Raw genomic sequence first — 22,808 nt, 5'->3', positions numbered from 1 at the left:
TGTTGCTTTTGCTGGTCTGCTACCACCTCAAAGAATTCTACGAAGCTTGCCAAGCAAGATAATCCCTTCTGAAATCTGTGCCGGCTACGTTTAACTGTTTTCCCTTTATCCAGATGCGTGGTCATTTCATTCTTAATTGAATATTCTAAAAGTTTCCCTGCTGCAGATGTTAAGCTAACTAGCCTGTAATTATCCGGATTAGCTGTGTCTTTTTTGACAAATGGGTTCTGCAGTGGCCACTCTCCAGTCATCTGACACACGTGCACACTCAATAGAGCCCTGAAATATTATTTCAAAGGCCTCAGCAATTTCTGCCCTCAGGATCCTAGAATGTATCTCGTTGGGCCCTGGCATTTTGTCTTCGTTAGCTTAACTAAATTATCTATAATTTTCCTTTTTAACCATTAATAATTTTTGCTCGCCTCACTCTCAACTACTTCATGATCCACCACCTCTGATATCCTTCTTTTTGGTAAAGACCGCAAAGTACTTATTAAATACCTCTGTCATTTAAAAAAAAATCATTATCTACAAATTGGCAGTGCTTTCCACTCGAGTGTCCCACATCACTTTTAGCAATTTTCTATTTACTGTTATACTTAGAAATTACTTTACTGTTCCTTTTGATGTTTTTTGATTTTTTTTCCCCTCATACTCCCACTTCGCTTCTTTATCTTGCTCTTAACTTATTATCTTCTCATATTCTTTAGTTTTCTTCATTATCCTAATTATCCTCACAGGCCATGTCAGCCAGTGGCTCAGTGGGTAGCACTCTCGCCTCGGAGTCAGAAGGTTGTGGGTTCAAGTCCCACTCCAGAGACTTGTGCACAAAATCTAGGTTGATGCTCCAGTGGAGTGCTGCATATCAGATCTTTTGGATAAGACGTTAAACCGAGGCCCCGTCTGCCCTCGCAGGTGGACGTAAAAGATCTTATGGCACTATTTCAAAGAAGAGCAGGGGAATTATCCCCGGGGGCCTAGCCAATATTTATCTCTCGATCAACATCACTAATACAGATTACCTGGTCACTATCATATTGCTGTTTGTGGGAGCTTGCTGTGCGCAAATTGGCTGCTGCGTTTCCTACCTTCCAACAGTGACCACGCTTCAAAAGTACTTCATTGGCTGTAAAGCGCTTTGGGACGTCCTGAGGTCACGAAAGGCGCTATAGAAATTCAAGTCTGTCTTTCTTTCTTTTCTAACCTCTATTTATCCACGGCATCCTGAACTGCCAGTGGTTCCCTTTTGTAATGGAATATTCTGTATGTTTTCAATCTGTTAAAGAAACATCCCACTGCTGTTCGACAGTTCTGAGACAATTTCACCTCCCGCCTCACCCCAGCTCACTTGCTCCTCACCTTCCTGCAATCTGCCCTAATCCAATCTGCTGTCCTAGTTTTAGTACGGACTTTTCCCCTTTCTAGTTGGATCGTAAACCTTCTATTTTGATCACTGCTCCCAAGGTGCTCACCCACATTTAGTTCATCTATCTGATCGATTTCATTGCACATAAGCAGATCTAGCAACTCCTCTGCCCTTGTACGCCTACCAACACACAGCCTGAGGAAGGAGCCCTGTACACATTTTAGGAATTCCATTCCCTGTTCTCCTTTGCTTCCCCTCCCCCCACCTCTCTCCCAGTTGATCAGCGGATAGATAAAATCTCCCAGAACAGTAATTTTGTTATTCCTGCTGATCACATTAATCTTACTGCAGATTTTCCCATTTGTTACTTTCTCACCATTTGGTGATCTCTAATACGCTCCGACTAATGCAACAAGCTTAATACAGGTAGACTATCCTTTATCCGAAAACCTTGGGACCAGCTGTGTTTCGGTTTTTGGAATTTTTCGGATTTCAGAAGGTTTTCATCTCCGTATCTGACAACAAACACTGTTGCTTAGCAACAGCTTGTAAACACTCAGGCCCTGCCTTGGAAGCGTCTCTGAAGCTGTTGCTAAGCTGCAGAGACTCTTTCCACAGCCTGACTGTTTAAAAAAATGCTAGGGGAAGAAAAAAAACCTAGGGGAAGAAAAAAAACCTAACAAAACGGCTGCTGATTTCTGCCGTTAGATCGAGGTTTCCGGCCCCCCCTGCTCCGTATCTGAATTCCTTGGCTTAGCGGGGGTCTGGGGCTCGACTGCCACCGCCAGTTGTGGGAAAGCCGGATATCGGCTGACTCCTACACTAAGCTGGCCCGCAAATCAGGTCGGGGGGTGGGGGGGGGGAAGAAAAGACTATCGGACGGGCCGCTGCAGCTATCGGACGGGCCGCTGTATTGTTGGGTTCACTCTCCCGGTACCTCCTTCACACTGCCCGGCTCGGCCTGCAATCTCCTACCCAGGAGGGAACTCTGTGACCCTCTGCCCTGCTCACAGGGAAAGGCAGAGCTCCCGGACCACTCCTGCCATGTTTGGCGGCACTCGGGTCATGTCGTGCGCACGACTTACGCTCCACGAAAAAACTTTCGGTTTTTAGAGGTTTTCGGTTTTCGGAAGTGCGGATAAAGGATAGTCTACCTGTAATTTCTTAAATATAATTCTCCCAAACGGGCACCTGACAGCAGAAGTGGAACAGCATGCTACCCTGAAAACTTAGTGGGTTAATGCACCACCCGTGTGGTACTGAAACATTCTCATCACTTCATCGCCCCTCCCTATTTCTTTAACCTTCTCCAACCCTACAACCCTCTGAGAACTCGGCGTACTTCTAACTCTGGCCTTTTGTGCATCCCCCCACTCCCTTCGCCCCACCATTGGCGGCCATGCTTCCAGCCGCCCAGGCTCTGAGCTGTAGAATTCCCTCCCTATTAGCATGGATTGAGGTTTGGTTAAAGGACAGAAAACAGAGAGTAGGAATAAACGGGTCCTTTTCGGGGTGGCAGGTTGTAACTAGCGGAGTGCCTCAAGGATCAGTGCTTAGGCCTCAGCTATTCACAATCTATATCAATGACTTCGATGAGGGGACCGAGTGTAATAGGTCCAAGTTTGCTGACGATACAAAGCTAGGTGGGAAAGTAAGCTATGAGGAGGACACAAAGCGGCTGCAGAAGGATATAGACAGGTTAAGTGAGTGGGCAAGAAGGTGGCAGATGGAATATAATGTGGGAAAATGTGAAATTATCCACTTTGGTAGGAAGAATAGAAAAGCAGAATATTTTTTTAAAAGGTGAGAGATTGGGAAATGTTGGTATTCAGAGGGGTTCGGGTGTCCTTGTACACAAATCACAGAAAGTTAACATGCAGGTACAGCAAGCAATTAGGAAGGCAGATGGTATGCTAGCCTTTATTGCAAAGAGGTTGGAGTACAAGGGGCTAAATTCAATAACCCCGAAAATGGGCGCAGGGATCGCGATTCATGATTAACCCGCGTCCGTTGCTTCCGATGCAGGCAGCACACAAACTTCGTGCTGCCTACTCATTTAAATGTTTTCAATAAAGGGGGTTGGAGTACAAGATTAAGGAAGTCTTGCTGCAATTATATACAGTAGGACTTTTGTGAGATCACACCTGGAGCACAGTTTTGGTCTCCTTATCTAAGGAAGACTATATTTGCCTTAGAGGGGTTGCAACGAAGGTTCACTACATTGATTCCTGGGATGAGAGGGCTGTCTTATGAGGAGAGGTTGAGTAGAATGGGCCGATACTCCCTGGAGTTTAGAAGAGTGAGAGGTGATCGCATTGAAGCATCTACATTTTTTAGAAGGCTTGATAGGGTAGATGCTGAGAGACTGTTTCCCCTGGCTGGAGAGTCTAGAACCAGGGGCCATAATCTCAGGATAAGGGGTCGGCCATTTAGAACTGAGATGAGGAGAAATTTCTCACTCGGAGGGTGTGAATCTTTGGAATTCTCTACCCCAGAGGGCCGTGGATGCTCAGTCGTTGAGTACAGGCAAGACAGAGATCGATAGAAATGTTTTTCCATGTTAGTGGCGCTGAATATATTTAAGAAGGAGATAGGTAGATTTCTAGTCACAAAAGGCATCAAGGGGTATGGGGAGAGAGTGGGAATATGGTATTGAGATAGAGGATCAGCCATGATCATATTGAATGGCGGAGCAGGCTCGAAGGGCCGAATGGCCGACTCCTGCTCCTATTTTTCTATGTTTCTATAATGTTGTTGTGGAGCAAAAGAACCTAGGTTTAGTTCCTGGTCTGTACTGAATCAGCTGATTGTAGCTGGGGCAGCAACTTTTCTTTATTTGTTCTCAGGGTGTGGGTGCTGCTGGCAGGGTTGCATTTATTGCCCATCTCTAGCTGCCCCGAGAAGGTGGCGGTGGACCTTCTCCTTGAACTGCAGCAGTCCTTATGGAAATGGTGCTCCTACAGAGGTGTTAGGTAGGAAATCCCAGGCTACTGACCCAGCGATGATGAAACAACAAAGCTGTATGTCCAAGCCCATGACAGTATGGGACCTGGAGCTGATGGTGTTTCCACGACATTGCTGCTGGTCTCCTTCTTGGTAGTAGAGATTGCAAGGGAGGGAGCTGCTGTCGAAGTAACCTTGGTGAGTTACTGCAGTGCATCCTGCAGATAGTACACACTGCTTCCACAGCGCGCTGGTGGTGGAGCGGGTGAATGTTGAGTCCATCAAACGGATGATTCTAACCTGGATGGTGCTGAGCTTCTTGAGTGTTGTTGCAACTTCAGCCATCCAGGTGAGTGGGTGCGTATTCTGTCACACTCCTGACTTGAGCCTCGTAGGGGGTTGAGAGGCTTTGAGGGGTCAGGAGGTGAGCCATTCTTCTCAGAGTACCTGCTCTTGTAAGCACGGTGTTGATAAATTAAGCTTCTGATCAATGGTGACCCCAAGATGGTGATGGTGGTGACGTTGAAGGTCAAGGGGAGTTGGCTGGGTTTCCTCTTGTTCAAGATGGTCGTTACCTGGTACCTATTTGGCGCAAAGTTACCTGCTGTTTGTCAGTCGAAAACTGGATGTTATCCAGGTCCTGCTGTCGGCTGGTATGGGCTGTTTCATTATCGGAAGAGTTGTGAATGGATCTGAACACTGTGCTGGAGTGGGTGAATGTTGAGTCCATTGCCAAGGCTCTGATCAAACGGATGGTTCTGTCCTGGATGATGCTAAGCTTCATGAGCGTTGTTGCGGCGTCACCTGTCCAGGTGAGTGGTGCGAATCCCATCGCACTCCTGACTAGAGCCTTGCAGAAGTTGAGGAGCCTTTGAGGGGTCAGGAATACAGACCATATGACAGAGGGTAAGTATTTGATAAAGCAACTGAAGATGTTTACTGCAATTTGCATCAGCTCCTTTGGACTAGGTAGAACATCAAGGAGATTCTTGCTTCTAATCATCATCTAAGGACTAAGAAAGTGCGGCCCTAAGCATTGAGCTCGGCTGTGATGCCCGCCACAGGTGAATGACCTGCTGATACTTAATATCTAGATCCAAGAATGGTCACTTTGGTGAGGTAATGGAGGATTGCCCAGCAAGAGCCAGTGAATTCAAAGAGGAAAGGTAGATGGGGTGAGCTGCTCATCCTTATTAGGCTGCTCAGCTGGACAAGGATGAAGGGAAGGTGCAGAAGCACAGATGGAAGGAAAACGTGGTTGGACGTATAGGGCTGGATTTTCATTCAGGGGACGTGATGGAGGCGGGACTACAACTTTCGGGGTTGTTGTCCCGCCTCCATCGAGATGTGGCCAATCCACGTGATTTTAACTTGATTGACCTTGTTGAACCCGTCCAGCGGGCTCAGCAGGCCAATTAAGGGCCACCCGGCAACAGGTGACGTCACAGACTGAAATTTCATCTGTCAAGAGGTTTTGACAGATGAAATATCAGTGTTTGAAAGCTCTTTGAAGCTGTCAAATACTGATAGTCTTATTTCTAACACGAGTCCTTCTCCACAGACTCAGTTAGAAATCTCTCCTGCACAGAAAGCTGAAGGCTGTCACTTTTGACAGTTCGCAGCCATTCTGCTTTCTGTGCCGGTGAGATGAGGGACTCCCGAGACCTAAAGGAAGGAAGGCTGTAAAGGTAGGAAAAGGTCATTTAAACTTCTTTAGACACACCAAACACACTTACTTTTGCACTCATGCACACATCACTCACCTGAACACCGACATCTTGAATCCTCCAGTTCCTTCAACCCGACGGCCCGCCTCCTCTAACTTGCCGTGGTTTGGAGCCGTCGGGAATCCCACACTTCAACCTTAAAAATAGGGATTAGGCTAAAAACTGCCTGTTAACTACCTGTTAACAGGCAGTTAACTGGCACTGATCCCCTTCCCGCCTTGGGGGGGCGGGTCCCAGTGCGGGGCGGGTACCCGCCTCCTTTGAAACTGGCATGAAGGTGGGTTGGGGGGCGGGATGGTGTCGGGACCCCCGATTTTGGGATTTTAACCCCCCCCCCCCCCCCCCCCACGCCTCCAATCCCGCCTCCACGGCCCAATGAAAACCCTGCCCATAAGGTACAAAACCCCACCCCTTCAAAGCTCCCTTATTGTGAAGTTCTCTGAAGAGTGTTGTCCAACAGACCCATTAGTGGTGTTTAAAATCTGGCTTCTAGCCTGCCTGAGGTGAGTGAGCTAAAGTTGACAAGAATTGTCCAGCAGGCTGAGTGAGTGATCACAGTCCAGATTAACACAGCAGAGCGCAGACTGCCAAGAACACATCACACCAGGCTTACTTTTCAGCGTCTACACATTGTGCCTCTCTGCCACCTGCCAACTTAAACTCGGCTGTGAACCTCTTAGCTGCTAATTGAGGGTTTCACGTGCCAACACGGAAATGTTAAATAATTCAACATTTTCTGTGAAACCCAACACGCGTTTAAAGAACAACTCGTGCTTTTTAAAAATTTCCATTTCCTGTGGTTAGAAAACAGAAATGCCGAGCGTTGCGGTAAATCAAACAATTCTTGTTAATTTTTGCATTACTCAATGTGATGGTTGGATGAACAAGTAATTGTTGGGTTGTTTTTGTCAGTGGAATTTTATTGACGTGCTCTTTCTGTTTACTGCCAGAATGCTGATTTGTTTGAACTTTAAGAATACGAGTCTCTTTTTAAGGTTGTGAACCATGAATATTTTACTTCTCCACTAAAGGATCCAAATTTTGCCACGAGCCTGCTCCGCCATTTAATGAGATCATGGCTGATCTGATCTTGGCCTCAACTCTATTTCCCTGCCCACTCCCCATAACCCATCACTCCCTTACCTTTCAAAAATCTGTCCATCTCCACCTTAAATGTATTCAACGACCCAGCCTCCACAGCTCTCTGGGGCAGAGAATTTCACAGATTTACGACCCTCTGAGAAGAAATTCTTCCTCCATCTCAGTTTTAAATAGGCAAACCCTTATCCTGAAACTATGCCCCCTAGTTCTAGATTCCCCCATGAGGGGAAACATCTTCACTGCAGCTACCTTGTCTATCTATTAAGATATAAGTATCTTATATGTTTCAATAAGATCCCCTCTCATTCTTCTAAACTCCAATGATTATAGGTCCAACCTGCTCAACCTTTCCTCATAAGTCAACCCCTTCATCTCAGGAATCAACTTCGTGAACCTTCTCTGAACTGCCTCCAATGCAAGTATATCCTTCCTTAAATAAGGAGACCAAAACTGTACGCAGTACACAAGGTGTGGTCTCACCAATACCCTGTACAGTTGTAGCAGGACTTCCCTGCTTTTATACTCCAACCCCATTGCAATAAAGGCCAGCATTCCATTTGCCTTCCTGATTACTTGCTGTACCTGCATGCTAACTGTTTGTGTTTCATGCACAAGGACCCCCAGGTCCCTCTGTACTGCAGCATTTTGTAATCTCTCTCTCTTTAAATAATAATTTGCTTTTTTATTTTTCTTACCAAAGTGGATAACCTCACACTTTCCCGCATTATACTCCATCTACCAAATGTTTGCCCACTCACTTAGCCTGTCTGTATCCCTTTGCAGATTCTTTGTGTCCTCTTCACAACTTGCTTTCCCACCTATCTTTGTATCATCAGCAAATTTGGCTACATTACACTCGGTCCCTTCATCCAAGTCATTAATATAGTTGTAAATAGTTGAGGCCCCAGCACTGTGGCACCCCACTAGTTACTGTTTGCCAACCGGAAAATGACCCATTTATCCTGACTCTCTGTTTTCTGTTAGTTAGCCAATCCTCTATCCATGCTAATATAATGGCCCAGAAATTCGGGTTGGGGGCTTCCCGCGGGTGCAAGCTCCCGACCTGCACTTACCTTGCGCGCCAGCTGTTGAGCTGTGAGCCCGCGTGGGATTCTGATCCTGGGCCTCCTCCAACTGCCGGCGCGCAGTGCTTGCGTATCCCAGGGGCGCAGTTAGTTCGAAGCGTCCCCTGGGATCACGTGGTTCATAGAGAGCCAATGGTAGCAATGGTATGCTTCATTCATAAGTTTGACAGGAAGAGCTGTCAAACCTATAAATACTATAAGCCCCAAAACATCACTAAAACTTCAAAGAAATTTTTTTTTTAAATCACATTTTTAAAATAACTATAAATTACATGAAATAACTATTTTAAACAATAATTTAAATTTTTGAAAAAATTAATTCCATTTTCTAACGGGGCTAAAAATAAACTTACCTTTCTTTAAAGTATTTAAAAATAATAAACCTGTGGAAAAAATGTTTTAATATTAATTAATTCACCACTTACCTTGTTAAAAGCAGGCCTTGCGCCTGCTTTTTAAAAGTGTAACTGCTGAGACTTACCCTCCCGGAGAGACCTGCAAAAAAAACGTAAGTTCGATGTGCACGCGCTGCCTCTCCGGCGCACACGTTCCACCTGTCGACCCCTTCTTTCAGGGGAACGGAAGTGCCGGTTTCCCGCGCATGCGCAGTGCATGCACGAAACCGGCACTTTTGTTGGGCCTACGCATAAGTACCCCGTGCATACTCACCCGTGGAGACCCGAATTTCTGAGCCATTACCCCCAACCCCGTGAGCTCTTATCTTGTGCAGTAACCTTTTATGTGGCACCTTATCGAATGCCTTCTGGAAATCCAAATACACCACATCCACTGGTTCACCTTTATCCACCCTGCTCGTTACATCCTCAAAGAACGCCAGCAAATTTGTCAAACATGATTTCCCTTTGATAAAACCATGCTGACTCTGCTTGACTGTATTATGATTTTCTAAATGTCCTGCTACTGCTTCCTTAATAATGGACTCCAGCATTTTCCCGATGACAGATTTTAGGCTAACTGGTCTATAGTTTCCTGCTTTTTGTCTCCCTCCCTTCTTAAATAAGGGCGTGACATTTGCAGTTTTCCAATCCTCTGGGACCTCTCCAGAATCCAGGGAATTTTGATAGATTGCAACCAATGCATCCACTATCTCTGCAGCCACTTCTTTTAAGACCCTAGGATGCAGGCCATCAGGTCCAGGGGACTTGTCCACCTTTAGCCCCATTATTTTACCGAGTACTTTTTCTTTAGTGATTGTTTTAAGTTCCCCCCTCCCTATAGCCCCTTGATTATGTATTATTGGGATGGTTTTAGTGTCTTCTACCATGAAGACTGATACAAAATATTTGTTCAAAGTCTCTGCCATTTCCCTGTTCCCCATTATTAAGTCCCCAGTCTCATCCTCTAAGGGACCAACATTTACTTTAGCTACTCTCTTCCTTTTTATATACCTGTAGAAGCTCTTACTATCTGTTTTTATATTTCTTGCTAGATTACGCTCATAATCCATTTTCCCTCTCATTATTTTTTTAGTCGTCCTTTGCTGGTTTTTAAAAATTTCTCAATCCTCTGGCCTTCCACTAATCTTGGCAACATTGTATGCCTTTGTTTTCAATTTGATACCATCCTTTACTTCCTTAGTTAGCCACAGATGGTTCTCCCTTCTCAAAGTCTTTCCTTCTCACTGGAATATATTTTGCGTCATATTTCTATGTTAACATTTTATAATGGAAGATCTATACCAACATTTTCATAATGGGAAAAGCCTGTCTTCCCATCACACTGTTGTTGCAGGCTTCCCACCATTGATGGCGCTGTGGCGGGAGAGTCGCCCCGCTCCTCCTGCCATTTAAAAAATGTTTACAACTTGCCTGGCCTTCAATTTTAACAAAAGCAAAATACTTTGGATGCTGGAAATCTGAAATAAAACAGAAAATGCTGGAAACACTCAGCAGGTCAGGCAGCATCTGTGGAGAGGGAAACCGAGGTAACGTTTCAAGTCGACGACCCTTCGTCAGAACTGAAACGTTGACTCTGTTTCTCTCTCCACAGATGCTGCCTGACCCGCTGAGTGTTTCCAGCATTTTCTGTCTTTACTTCAATTTTTACAGTTTGCCGGCAGATATTTAAAAAATTTTTAAATACTTTCGATCACTGCCTTTTGCCAGGACTCCTGCTTCCGTACCTGGTCGCAACGTGCTCTGCCAGGGCATGCTGTCTCTTATATGCCAACCTGGCCTGCCAGCCTTCATCCCTGCTCATCTGCCGTCATACCATACTGGTCCACCATTGGGCCTGTTGTTTGCTGTCCCAGGCCTGCCTGTCAGTCTCCCTGCCACCTCCCGTGCTGTTCTCTTCTGCAGTTTTGAAAACTTACTGAATTTTTGCAAGTTCTAATGAAAATGCAGTAGCTTATGTGTGTTAGAACAAATATCTGGTGTTGAAGGTGATTAATACGCTGTACTTGTGAATCCTGCGCTGCTTCTATTTAATATGATAGTTGCTGTTGACACTGAAGGAGGTTGATGAGGTATAATTACAACCTGATATATCTGGTCAATATTTGTTTCATGGGAACATCATAGATAGATATAAAACCATTGGTAAAGCAAACAATGCCATATATACAACCATGATATTTTACATTCATATATAACAAACACAAAGTACAGTCATCAGTGTGTCATAGACCATTATTTGAAAATCAACATTATATTAGTGATGACTAAAGAGGTTATAAATTAATTACGTTGTAGTAGTGTAACTGATACTGTGCCCAGGATGCTTCAAGAGATATCTGTAAAGTCTGTTCCATTTTAGTAATTGGGAGCTTGAGTTCTGTTTTCCTATTGTGCAGTTGAATTTCTTCATTGAGCACACTGCCACTCCACAGCTATCCAGTTCATCTTTAAAGAGCAATTCATAACATTAAGATTAAATTTTTAATTAAAAATTAACATTAAGGACATAACCTTAACATTAGAGCCAGGCCGTTCAGGGGGTGATGTCAGGAAGCACTTCTTCACACAAAGGGTAGTGGAAATCTGGAACTCTCTCCTACAAAAAGCTGTTGAGGCTGGGGGAAGGGCGGGTAATTCCAAAACTGTAATTGATCGTTTTTTTTATTAGGTAAGGGTATTAAGGGATACGAAACCAAGGCGGGTAAATGGAGTCAACATCCAGATCAGCCACGATCTAATTGAACGGTGAAACAGGCTCGAGGGGCCAAATGGCCTACTCCTGCTCCCAAGTCAGTGTCAAGGCCCCTTCTAAAGGTACCAGTTACAGATGAATACCATGAATATCCTTGTGTTTCTCTCCAATTGTTTGAACAGGGAGCGCTAATGACCTCATCACTGAAACTGGCTGCCTAGGCTGGTGGGAGAGGCTGACAGGGCATATACACTCAGGCTGTGTCATGCCAACTGTAATCCTCACACTGTCTGGCTCAGTATGTTTTCCAAGTTGATGTTACCAGCTGGTGCTGTTTAAACGATGGTGTTCAAAACAACCAATTGAAAGGGGAAAAAAATGAATGAATCCTAATTGATTACCAGACTTCCCCAAAGATGTATGTTCATGCACCCCCTTTAGGACTGTACCCTTCAGTTTATATATTGTCGCTCCTCGTTCTTCCTACCAAAATGTATCACTTTGCAGTTTTCTGCGTTAAATTTTATCTGCCACATGTCCCCCCATTCCGCCAGCCTGTCTATGTCCTCTTGAAGTCCATCACTATCCTCCTCACTGTTCACTATACTTACAAGATTTGTGTCATCTGCAAATTTTGAAATTGTGCCGTGTACACCCAAGTCTTTAATATATATCAAGAAAAGCAGTGGTCCTCGTACTGACCCCTGGGGAACACCACTGTATACCTTCCTCCAGTCCGATAAACAACCGTTCACCACTACTCTTTGTTTCCTGTTACTTAGCCAATTTCATATCCATGCTGCCACTGTCCCTTTTATTCCATGGGCTTCAACTGTGCTGGCAAGTCTATTATGTAACTTTATCAAACGCTTTTTGGAAGTCCATGTACACCATATCAACAGCATTGCCCTCATCAACCCTCTCTGTTACCTCACCAAAAAACTCAATCAATTTAGTTAAACACGATTTGCCTTTAACAAATCCGTGCTGGCTTTCCTTAATTAAGCCACACTTGTCCAAGTGACTGTTAATTTTGTCCCTGATTACTGTTTCTAAAAGCTTCCCCACTACTGAGGTCAAACTGATTGGCCTGTAGTTGCTGGGTTTCTCTTTACAATATGTATATGTGTGTGTGTGTGTATATGTACATTTGTTGTTTATCCTTGCACCCTTTTTTGATCAAGGGTGTAACATTTGCAATTCTCAGTCCTCTGGCACCACCCCAGTATCTTAAGAAGGATTGGAAGATTATGGCCAGTACTTCCGCAATTTCCACCTTTACTTCCCTCAGCATCCTAGGATGCATCCCATCCGGTCCTGGTGACGTATCTACTTTATTGGAGGGTAGCTAATGTTACCCCACTATTCAAAAAAGGTGGTAGAGAGAAACCGGGGAATTATAGACCGGTAAGCCTGACATCGGAAGTGGGGAAAATGCTAGAGTGCATTATCAAAGATGTAATAGCAGAGCACTTGGAAAACAGTGACAGGATCGGACAAAGTCAACGTGGATTTACAAAAGGTAAATCGTGCTTGACCAATCTACTGGAATTTTTTGAGGATGTAACTGGTAAAATAGATAAGGGAGAACCAGTGGATGTGGTGTATTTGGACTTTCAGAAGGCTTTCGATAAGGTCCCGCATAAGAGATTAGTGTGTAAAGTTAAGGCACATGGGATTGGGGGCAAGGTACTGACTTGGATAGAGAACTGGTTGGCAGACAGGAAGCAAAGAGTTGGAATAAACGGGTCTTTTTCCGAGTGGCAGGCAGTGACTAGTGGGGTACCGCAGGGATCGGTCCTAGGACCCCAGCTATTCACAATATATATAAATGATCTAGACGAGGGAACTAGATGTAATATTTCCAAGTTTGCAGAAGACACAAAGCTGGGTGGGCGGTGTGCTGTGAGGAGGATGCCGAGAAACTCCAGTATGATTTGGACAGGTTGGGTGATTGGGCAGAAGCATGGCAGATGCAGTATAATGTGGATAAATGCGAGGTTATCCACTTTGGTGGCAAAAACAGGAAGGCAGATTATTATCTGAACGGCAATAGATTAGGAGAAGGGGAAGTGCAACGAGACCTGGGTGTTCTTGTGCACCAGTCGCTGAAGGTAAGCATGCAGGTGCAGCAGGCGGTTAAGAAGGCAAATGGTATGTTGGCCTTCGTAGCGAGAGGGTTCGAGTACAGGAGCAAGGATGTCTTGCTGCAGTTGTACAGGGCCTTGGTGAGACCACATCTTGAGTATTGTGTGCAGTTTTGGTCGCCTCATCTGAGGAAAGATGTTCTTGCCATGGAGGGAGTGCAGTGAAGATTCACCAGACTGATACCTGGGATGGCAGGAATGACGTATGAGGAGAGATTGGGTCGATTGGGCTTATACTCGCTGGAGTTTAGAAGAATGAGAAGGGATCTCATTGAAACTTATAAAATTCTAACAGGACTAGACAGACTAGATGCAGGAAGGATGTTCCCGATGGTCGGGGAGTCCAGAACCAGGGGTCACAGTGTAAGGATAAGGGGTAGGCCATTTAGGACAGAGATGAGGAGGAATTACTTCACCCAGAGAGTGGTGACCCTGTGGAATTCTCTACCACAGAAGGCAGTGGAGGCCAATTCATTAAATATATTCAAGAAGGAGTTAGATATATTTCTTAAGGCTAAAGGGATCAAGGGATATGGGGAGAAGGCAGGGACAGGGTACTGAATTTGGATGATCAGCCATGATCTTATTGAATGGCGGAGCAGGCTCGAGGGGCCGAATGGCCTACTCCTGCTCCTATCTTCTATGTTTCTATGTTTAAGTACAGCCAGCCTTTCTAGTACCTCTTTTATCAATTTTTATCCCATCCAGTATCTCAACTACGTCCTCCTTCTCTATGACTTTGGCAACATCACCTTCCTTGGTGAAGACAGATGAAAAGTACTCATTTAGTACCTGAGCCATGCCCTCTGCCTCCATGTGTAGGGGGGAGGGGGAAGGGGGGGGCGGGGGAAGGGCGGGGAGGGGGGGGCGGGGGGAGGGGGAAGGGAGGGGGAGGGGGGCAGCGGGGGGGAGAGGGGGTGGGGGGGAGGGGAGGGGAGGGGGGAGAGGGAGGGGGGGAGGGAGGAAGGGAGGGCTTGAGGCTGAGAGACGGCCACGCCCGGTTGCCGGGGTAACCGCACCGCGCCGCCCCGCACTCTCGAGAGCCCCGCTCTCGAAGCCCCAGCCGCCCCGCTCTCCGAGCCCGCCTCGCACTCCCGAGAGCCCCGCTCTCCAAGCCCCAGCCGCCCCGCACTCCCGTTGCCGGGGTAACCCTTCCCGCTCACCAAGGCCGAGATCCGCACTCTCGAGAGCCCCGCCCCCCCCCGCCCGAGCCGAGCGCGGAACAGAGTCTCACCTGCTCCTGCTGCGCGCGCACCCTGACGCTTGTGGCTGACGCCGTTGCCCCGGGTAACGTGACACCGGGGGGGGGGGCGGGCGGGCGGGCGTGAGGAGCTTAGCAGCAGCCCAATTACCTAGCTCGGGCCTGGCTGGGCAAGAAAGGCCCAGGCTTTCAGGCCTAAGAAAAAAACAGGGAAAGGTAGGAAAAAGAATCTTCAGGTTAGATAAAATATTTACAAATGAGTGATTTATTTTAAAACAATTTAATAAATTCAATTTTATTTTGCTGGAAATGTATATTTGAAAAGAAAGACGCAGAAAGCAGGAAAAAGAATGGAAGCAAGATGGCGGCTACTCACCTCGGTTCAGAACGATAAGGCCCGCCCACACACACACCGATTGACCCGGCGGCACACGCCAGCAACCCGGCGTACGATTGGTCGAGCTCGAGGTCACTCTGTCGCTAATGAGCGGATAATGAGATGCTAATGAGCGGAATGTTAAGGTTTTTCAGATACCGCGGGCGCGATTTTAGCCCGGCCGAAACGTAAATACGCTTAAAACCGTCTCGGAAGTGTAAGCTTTCTTTGGAGGTAACGCGCGCGTAGGTACGCCCTGTAACTTTCGAGCGCATAGCCCGACAGACGCACACGCGATGACAGACAGACGGACAGACAGATCGACCGATTTATATATATAGATATGCCTATAGAAGACTTTTGAATTCCCTTTTATGTTAGCTGCCAATCTAATCTGACGAAGGGTCATCGACCTGAAACGTTAACTCTGTTTCTCTCTCTACAGATGCTGCCTGACCTGCTGAGTATTGCCAGCATTTTCTGTTTTTATTTCTATTCTCATACTCTCTCTTTGCCCCTCATTTCCTTTTTCACTTCCCCTCTGAACTTTCTATATTCAGCTTGGCTCTCACTTGTATTCTCAACCTGACATCTGTCATACGCCCCCTTTTTCTGCTTCATCTTACTCTCTATCTCGTTTGTCATCCAGAGAGTTCTGACTTTGGTTGCCCTACCTTTCCCCCTTGTGGAAATGTACCTCAACTGTACCCAAACCATCACCTCTTTAAAGGCAGCCCATTGTTTCATTACAGTTTTGCCTGCCAATCTTTGATTCCAGTTTACCCGGGCCAGATCCGTTCTCAACCCACTGAAATTGGCCTTCCTCCAATTAAGTATTTTTACTCTAGATTGCTCCCTGTCCTTGTCCACAGCTAATATGAACCTTATGATACTGTGATCACTGTTCCCTAACTCTTTCCCTACTGACACTTGCTCCACTTGACCCACCTCATTTCCCAGAACCAGATAAGAACATAAGAAGCAGGAGTAGGCCAATCGGCCCCTCGAGCCTGCTCCGCCATTCAATAAGATCATGGCTGATCTGATCCTAACCGCCAATCTACTATCACAGAACCATCTCCTGAATCTAACAGAATTAGACACACGAAATAGCAGCAGGATCAGGCTACACGGCCCCTGGGCCCACTCCGCTACCCACAGGGCCATGTCCGATCCGAACCTGGACTCATGTCCAAATTCCTGCCCGCTCCCCGTAACCCTTAATTCCCTTTACTTCTAGGAAACTGTCTATTTCTGTTTTAAATTTATGTAATGATGTAGCTTCTACAGCTTTTTGGGGCAGCATATTCCATGGACCTACCACCCTCTGAGTGAAGTAGTTCCTCCTCATCTCAGTTTTGAAAGAGCAGCCCCTTATTCTAAGACTATGCCCCCTAGTTCTAGTTTCACCCATCATCGGGAACATCCTCCCCGCATCCACCCGATCCAACCCCTTCACAATCTTATATGTTTCAATAAGATCGCCTCTCATTCTTCTGAACTCCAATGAGTAGAGTCCCAATCTACTCAACCTCTCCTCATATGTCCATCCCCTCATCCCCGGGATTAACCGAGTGAACCTTCTTTGTACTGACTCGAGAGCAAGTATGTCTTTTCTTAAGTATGGACACCAAAACTGTATGCAGTATTCCAGGTGCGGTCTCACCAATACCTTGTACAACTGAAGCAATACCTCCCTATTTTTATATTCTATCCCCCTAGCAATGAAAGCCAACATTCCATTGGCCTTCTTAATCACTTGCTGCACCTGCATACTAACCTTTTGAGTTTCGTGCACCAGGACCCCCAGATCCCTTTGTACTTCAGTACTTTCCAGTTTCTTGCCATTAAGATAATAACTTGCTCTACGATTTTTCCTGCCGAAGTGCATAACCTCACACTTTCCAGTATTGTATTCCATCTGCCAAATCTCTGCCCACTTACTTAGCCTGTCTATGTCCCCTTGCAGGTTTTTTATGTCCTCTTCACTCACTACTTTCCCTCCCATCTTAGTATCATCTGCAAACTTTGATATGTTACACTCGGTCCCCTCCTCCAAATCGTTAATATAGATTGTAAAGAGTTGGGGACCCAGCACTGACCCCTGCGGAACACCACTGGTTACTGATTGCCAGTCTGAGAATGAACCATTTATCCCAACTCTCTGCCTTCTGTTAGATAGCCAATCCTCTATCCATGCCAGAATATTACCCCCAATCCCGTGATTTTTTATCTTAAGCAATAATCTTTTGTGTGGCACCTTGTCAAATGCCTTTTGGAAGTCTAAATACACTACGTCCACTGGTTCCCCTTTATCCACCCTATATGTCACTTCCTCAAAGAACTCCAGCAAATTTGTCAAATATGACTTCCCCTTCATAAAACCATGCTGACTTTGTCCTATTAAATTATGATTATCCAAATGTCCTGTTACTGTCTCCTTAATAATGGACTCCAAAATTTTACCTACCACAGATGTTAGGCTAACCGGTCTATAGTTTCCAGCCTTCTGTCTACTGCCCTTTTTAAATAAGGGTGTTACATTAACAGTTTTCCAGTCTGCCGAGACCTTTGCTGAGTCCAGGGAGTTTTGGAAAATTATTACCAATGCATCCACAATCCCTACCGCCACTTCCCTCAAGACCCTAGGATGTAAGCCATCAGGTCCAGGTGATTTATCCACCTTGAGTCCCATTATTTTACCGAGTACCACTTCCTTAGTGATTTTGATCGTGTTTAGCTCCTCCCCCCCTTTAGCCCCCTGTTTGTCCAGTGTTGGGATATTCTTAGTGTCCTCTACTGTAAAGACTGATACAAAATATTCATTCAGTGTTTTTGCCATCTCCATATTTCCCACCATTAATTTCCCAGTCCCATCCTCTAAGGGACCAACATTAACTTTAGCCACCCTTTTTCTTTTTATATAACTATAAAACTCTTACTATCTGTTTTTATATTTTTTGCTAATTTACTTTCATAATCTACCTTCCCTTTCTTAATCAATCTTTGTTATTTTTTGCTGTCTTTTAAAGTTTTCCTAATCCTCTATCCTCCCACTAGATTTGGCTACCTTATATGCCCTTGTTTTTAGTCGAATACTATCCTTAATTTCTTTACTTAACCACGGATGGCTGTCTTTTCTTTTACACCCTTTTCTTCTCAGTGGAATATATATTTTTTGGAAGTTGTAAAATAACTCCTTAAATGTACACCACTGATCATGTATCGTCTTACCCTTTAATCTATTTTCCCAATCCACTCTGCTCAATTCCGCTCTCATACCTTCATAGTCTCCTTTATTCAAGCTTAGCACGCTTGTTTGAGATCCAACCTTCTCACCCTCTAATTGAATATGGAATTCAACCATGTTATGGTCACTCATTCCAAGGGGATCCTTTACTAGGACATTTTTAATTAATCCTGTCTCGTTACACAGGACCAGATCTAAGGTTGCTTGCCCCCTGGTCGGTTCAGTTACATACTGCTCAAGAAACCCATCCCTAATACACTCAATGAACTCATCCTCAAGGCAGCCCTGCCCAATTTGATTTGTCCAATTAATATGATAGTTAAAATCCCCCATAATTATAGATGTTCCCTTATTACAAGCCTCAACTATTTCCTGATTGATACTCCGTCCAACAGAGTTGCAACTGTTCGGAGGCCTATAGACTACGCCCACTAGTGTTTTTTTCCCCTTATTATTCCTTACTTCCACCCAAACTGTTTCATTATCCTGATCTTTTGACCCAATATCATTTCTCTGTATTACAGTGATTCCTTCCTTTATTAACATAGCCACCCCACCTCCCCTTCCTTCCTGCCTGTCCTTCCTGATCGGTAAATAACCTGGTATGTTTAATTCCCAGGCATTGTCACCCTGCAGCCATGTTTTTGTAATGGCCACAAGATCATACCCATATGTAGTTATTTGTGCCATTAACTCGTCTATTTTGTTACGAATGCTACGTGCATTCAGATAGAGAACTTTCAAAGATGTTTTGTGACACTTAGTTCCTGCTTTTGCCCTTTTTATTACTTTACCTTTTACTCCATACCTTCTGCCCCTTCCTGACACGCTCTGGTTTTTAATTTCCCCACTGCTACCTAAGTCTATGACCTTCTCTGTTGTCATTTTTATTATTTGCTCCCTAGGAACCTCCCCCCCACTAGTTAGTTTAAAGCCCTCTCTACAGCCCTAGTTATATGATCCACCAGGACTCTAGTCCCAGCACTGGCCAAGTGAAGCCCATCCCAACGGAACAGCTCCCTCCTGCCCCAGTACTGGTGCCAGTGTCCCAGGAAGCAAAACCCATTTCTCCCACACCAGTCTTTGAGCCACGCATTTAACTCTCTAATTTTATTTGTCCTAGCCAAATTCGCTCGTGGCTCAGGTAATAATCCAGAGATTATTACCCTTGAGGTTCTGTTTTTTAATTTGATCCCTAGCTGCTCACACTCCTTTAACAGAACCGGCTTCCTAGTCCTATCTACGTCATTTGTACCAACATGGACCACGACAACTGGATCCACCCCCTCCCACTGCAAGTTTCTTTCCAGCCCAGAGGAGATGTCCTTAACCCTGGCACCGGGTAGGCAACACAGCCTTCGGGACTCTCGCTCTCGGCTGAAGAGAACTCTTATCTATCCCCCTAATAATACTATCCCCTACCACTACAACATTTCTATTTACTCCCCCCTCTTGAATGGCCCCCCGTTCCACGGTGCTGTGGCCAGGTTGCTCATCCTCCCTGCAGTCCCTGCTCCTGTCCCCACAGGGCGTAAGAACCTCGAACCTGTTGGACAAGAGCAAGGGCTGCGGCTCCTCCAGCTCTACCTCCTGGATCCCCGTACCTGCCTCACTCGTAGTCACACCGTCCTGTCCCTGACCATGGGCTACATCTGAATTAATTAACTTCATAGGTGTGACCACCTCCTGATACACAGAGTCCAGATACTTCTCCCCCTCCCTGATGTGTCGCAGTGTCTGAAGCTCAGACTCCAGCTCATCAACATGGAGCTGGAGTTCCTGTAGCAGCAGACACTTGTCACAGACGTAATCACCGTGAGCCTCAATGGGGTTCACCGGCTCCCACATCTCGCAACAGTAACACATCACCTGCTCCATTCTATGTAATTAATTAAATTTTTTATTGTTAGTTATGGACACCCTCTGCCCGATTTTAGATGCTAGTATCCCCTTTAATTAATTGGATTTAAATTAAATCAATCCCTCTAGTTACACCAGTTAAATGGTTTACCAACAGTCACTCTGCACCAGAAAGGCCTTATTAACTGCAACCCACAGAGTTAAAGTTTGAAAAGAGCACCTAACACCCCACTTACCCTAACTCACACTTCCCCAAACTCACAGCACGCTTTGATGACTCGCACTCAGTGCTTGCTCGCACTAGGACTGGTGTTCAAAATCATGAGGGATCTGGACAGAGTAGATAGAGAGAAACTGTTCCCATTGGCAGAAGGGTCGAGAACCAGAGGACACAGATTTAAGGTGATTGGCAAAAGAACCAAAGGGAACATAAGAAAAAACTTTTTTTTTTTTTTTTTTTTTTTTACACAGAGTGGTTATGATCTGGAATGCAGTGGCTGAAAGGGTGGTGGAGGCAGACCCAATCTTATCTTTCAAAAGGGAGTTGGATAAGTATCTGAAAGTAAAAAAATTGCAGGGCTACAAGGAAAGGGCGGGGGAGTGGGACTAGCTGAGAGTTGGAACGGGTTCGACGGGCCGAATGACCTTCTTCCGTGCTGTAACCATTCTATGATTCTATGAAACTCAATGCAATAATTACTAGATAAACTGTTTAAATTATGTTGATTGAGGGATAAATATTGGCCAGGACACCAGGGAAAACTCCTCTGCTCGTCTTCGAAATAGTGCCGTGGGATCGTTTACGTGAGAGCAGACGGGGCCTCGGTTTAACGTCTCATCCGAAAGACAGCACCTCTGGCAGTGCAACACTCCCTCAGCACTGCACTGGGAGTGTTAGCTCATTGTGCTCAAGTCTCTGGAGCAGGACTTGAACCCACAGTCTTCTGACACAGAAGTGAGAGTGCTACCAACTGAGCCACAGTTGACCCCATTTAGTTGGTTCCCAAATGGGACATTGCTGTAGTTTGAGTTACAGGGAGCGAAAGCTGACACCCTGCACCTCAACCAAAGCAAAAGCCACAACTTGCTATACTTAAAGCTCTTGAGGATTTCCCAGGTCACATTTTGGCTCCGAGGTGTGGCCAAGACCCTGTGACAATGGGGAAAAATAAAAGTAACAAATTACTTGGTGCAAAGTAATAAAAAAAATAGAGCAGTTCGCTCAGCAGATGAAAGAGAAAGAAGTGGTTTAACTGCCGTACTTGCTTTTGAAGGATTCTACCTAACCTGTCTTTCCCTGTCAGCTGCCGATCGGCCTGCTGTGATTTCCAGCCCTTTTCTGTTTCGTTTCAGTTTTCCGGCCTCTGGTTATCCTTTTATCTGCTGTGTCCAATTTTCAGTCCTTCGCTCAGTCTTGTCATTGTATCTCTGTCTCTTTCTACATTCAGGTGATAGGGAAGAATGACATTGCCGTACCAACACATCTGTACAAAGTCATTCTCGCACAGAAGGGAAATGCATCATCCGAGCTGTTGTCTCTGGGAGCCTTTGTCGTGCCCAATGAACCGATTGGCTTTGACCACCAGCTGTCTGAGTATCAAGTGGCCCCACAGGAGCTGGAGAAGATGTCCGGCCTCACTTTCTTCCCAGCCGTGGACAAAGCCAAACGGTGCCGCGATCTCTGCGAGACGGACACCTGCAAGCTGCTGAACTCTGCGGAGTTTACTCTGTACATCGCCGGGCGCAAAGTGCGACAGGCCGGAACTTTGCACAGGTTGGAGAAGGTCATGGCTGAGCTCCGGGAAAGTGGGATTGAGCCAGATGAGTACCTGCAGAACCTGTACCAGCAGAAAAAACAGGAAGTGGAATTGAAGGAACCAAGGGAAAGCAGAGCAGCCAAGGGTGGTTAAACATGTAGAAATCCTTATTATATGCTGACATCATCTGTATGCGGTTATGCACTGACACACAGTATATGTGGTTATACAGAGATATGTTGTATCCGCTTACATACTAATGTAATGAAATGTGTTTGGCTTGCCTGTATTCGTTTTGCACTCATGTATATTACCCTCCCCCACACGGTGTATAGTTTCACTTCCTCTTTCCTGACTAACCTGGAATGTTCCAGGTCTTGGCTCTTGGCTCCACCCCTGACTTCTCTTACATAAAGATCCCAGGATCTGTATGACTTATTCCTGCGAGCCAGTCAGTGTGTTGAGATGTTAGCTCTGATCTTAGTGATTAAAAGCCAACTTGTTAAAGTCTATAACTTCTAGTTTTGTGGTTATTGAAGGCACATCAATTTTAATCACTAAAGAATACTAGGATGGATCGACTCCTAAAACCAAAGCGTCTGGACTTGGATCCACATTCTGCTGAAGCATCAAATCAATTTGGACACTGGCTCGAATGCTTCGAACTCTTCGCGAGGGCCTCATCCGCTAGCGAGGTAGATAAACTGAGTCTACTGACTACTCGCGTTAATCATCGGATTTATTCGTTCATCCGGGACGCCACCTCTTACACGGAGGCCATCACTATCCTGAAGGCCCAATACCAGAGGCCAGTAAACGAAGTGTACGCCAGACATCTGCTGGCTACACGCAGGCAGCGACCTGAGGAATCAATGGACGATTTC

The 22,808-nt window shown here is 45.6% G+C and overlaps 1 protein-coding gene across 1 annotated transcript in view; it reads left to right on the top strand.

The window, feature by feature from the left end:
• Nucleotides 1-22,439, top strand: part of LOC147116968 (nuclease EXOG, mitochondrial-like) — a 69,277-nt gene extending 46,838 nt beyond the window's left edge. Inside the window, exon 6 of the mRNA XM_085987474.1 lies at nucleotides 21,616-22,439. Coding sequence (XP_085843600.1) covers nucleotides 21,616-22,077 — 462 coding nt within the window. The 3' untranslated portion in view covers nucleotides 22,078-22,439. The remainder of the gene's footprint in view (nucleotides 1-21,615) is intronic.
• The last annotated feature ends 369 nt before the right edge of the window (nucleotides 22,440-22,808 follow it).

The sequence above is a fragment of the Somniosus microcephalus genome, chromosome 5 (genome assembly GCF_052327205.1).
Source record: "Somniosus microcephalus isolate GS21.2 chromosome 5, FLI_Smic_1.0, whole genome shotgun sequence".
Lineage (NCBI taxonomy): Eukaryota > Metazoa > Chordata > Chondrichthyes > Squaliformes > Somniosidae > Somniosus > Somniosus microcephalus.
The sequence above is the reverse complement of the archived record's forward strand: the minus strand, read 5'-3'. Positions and strand labels throughout refer to the sequence as shown.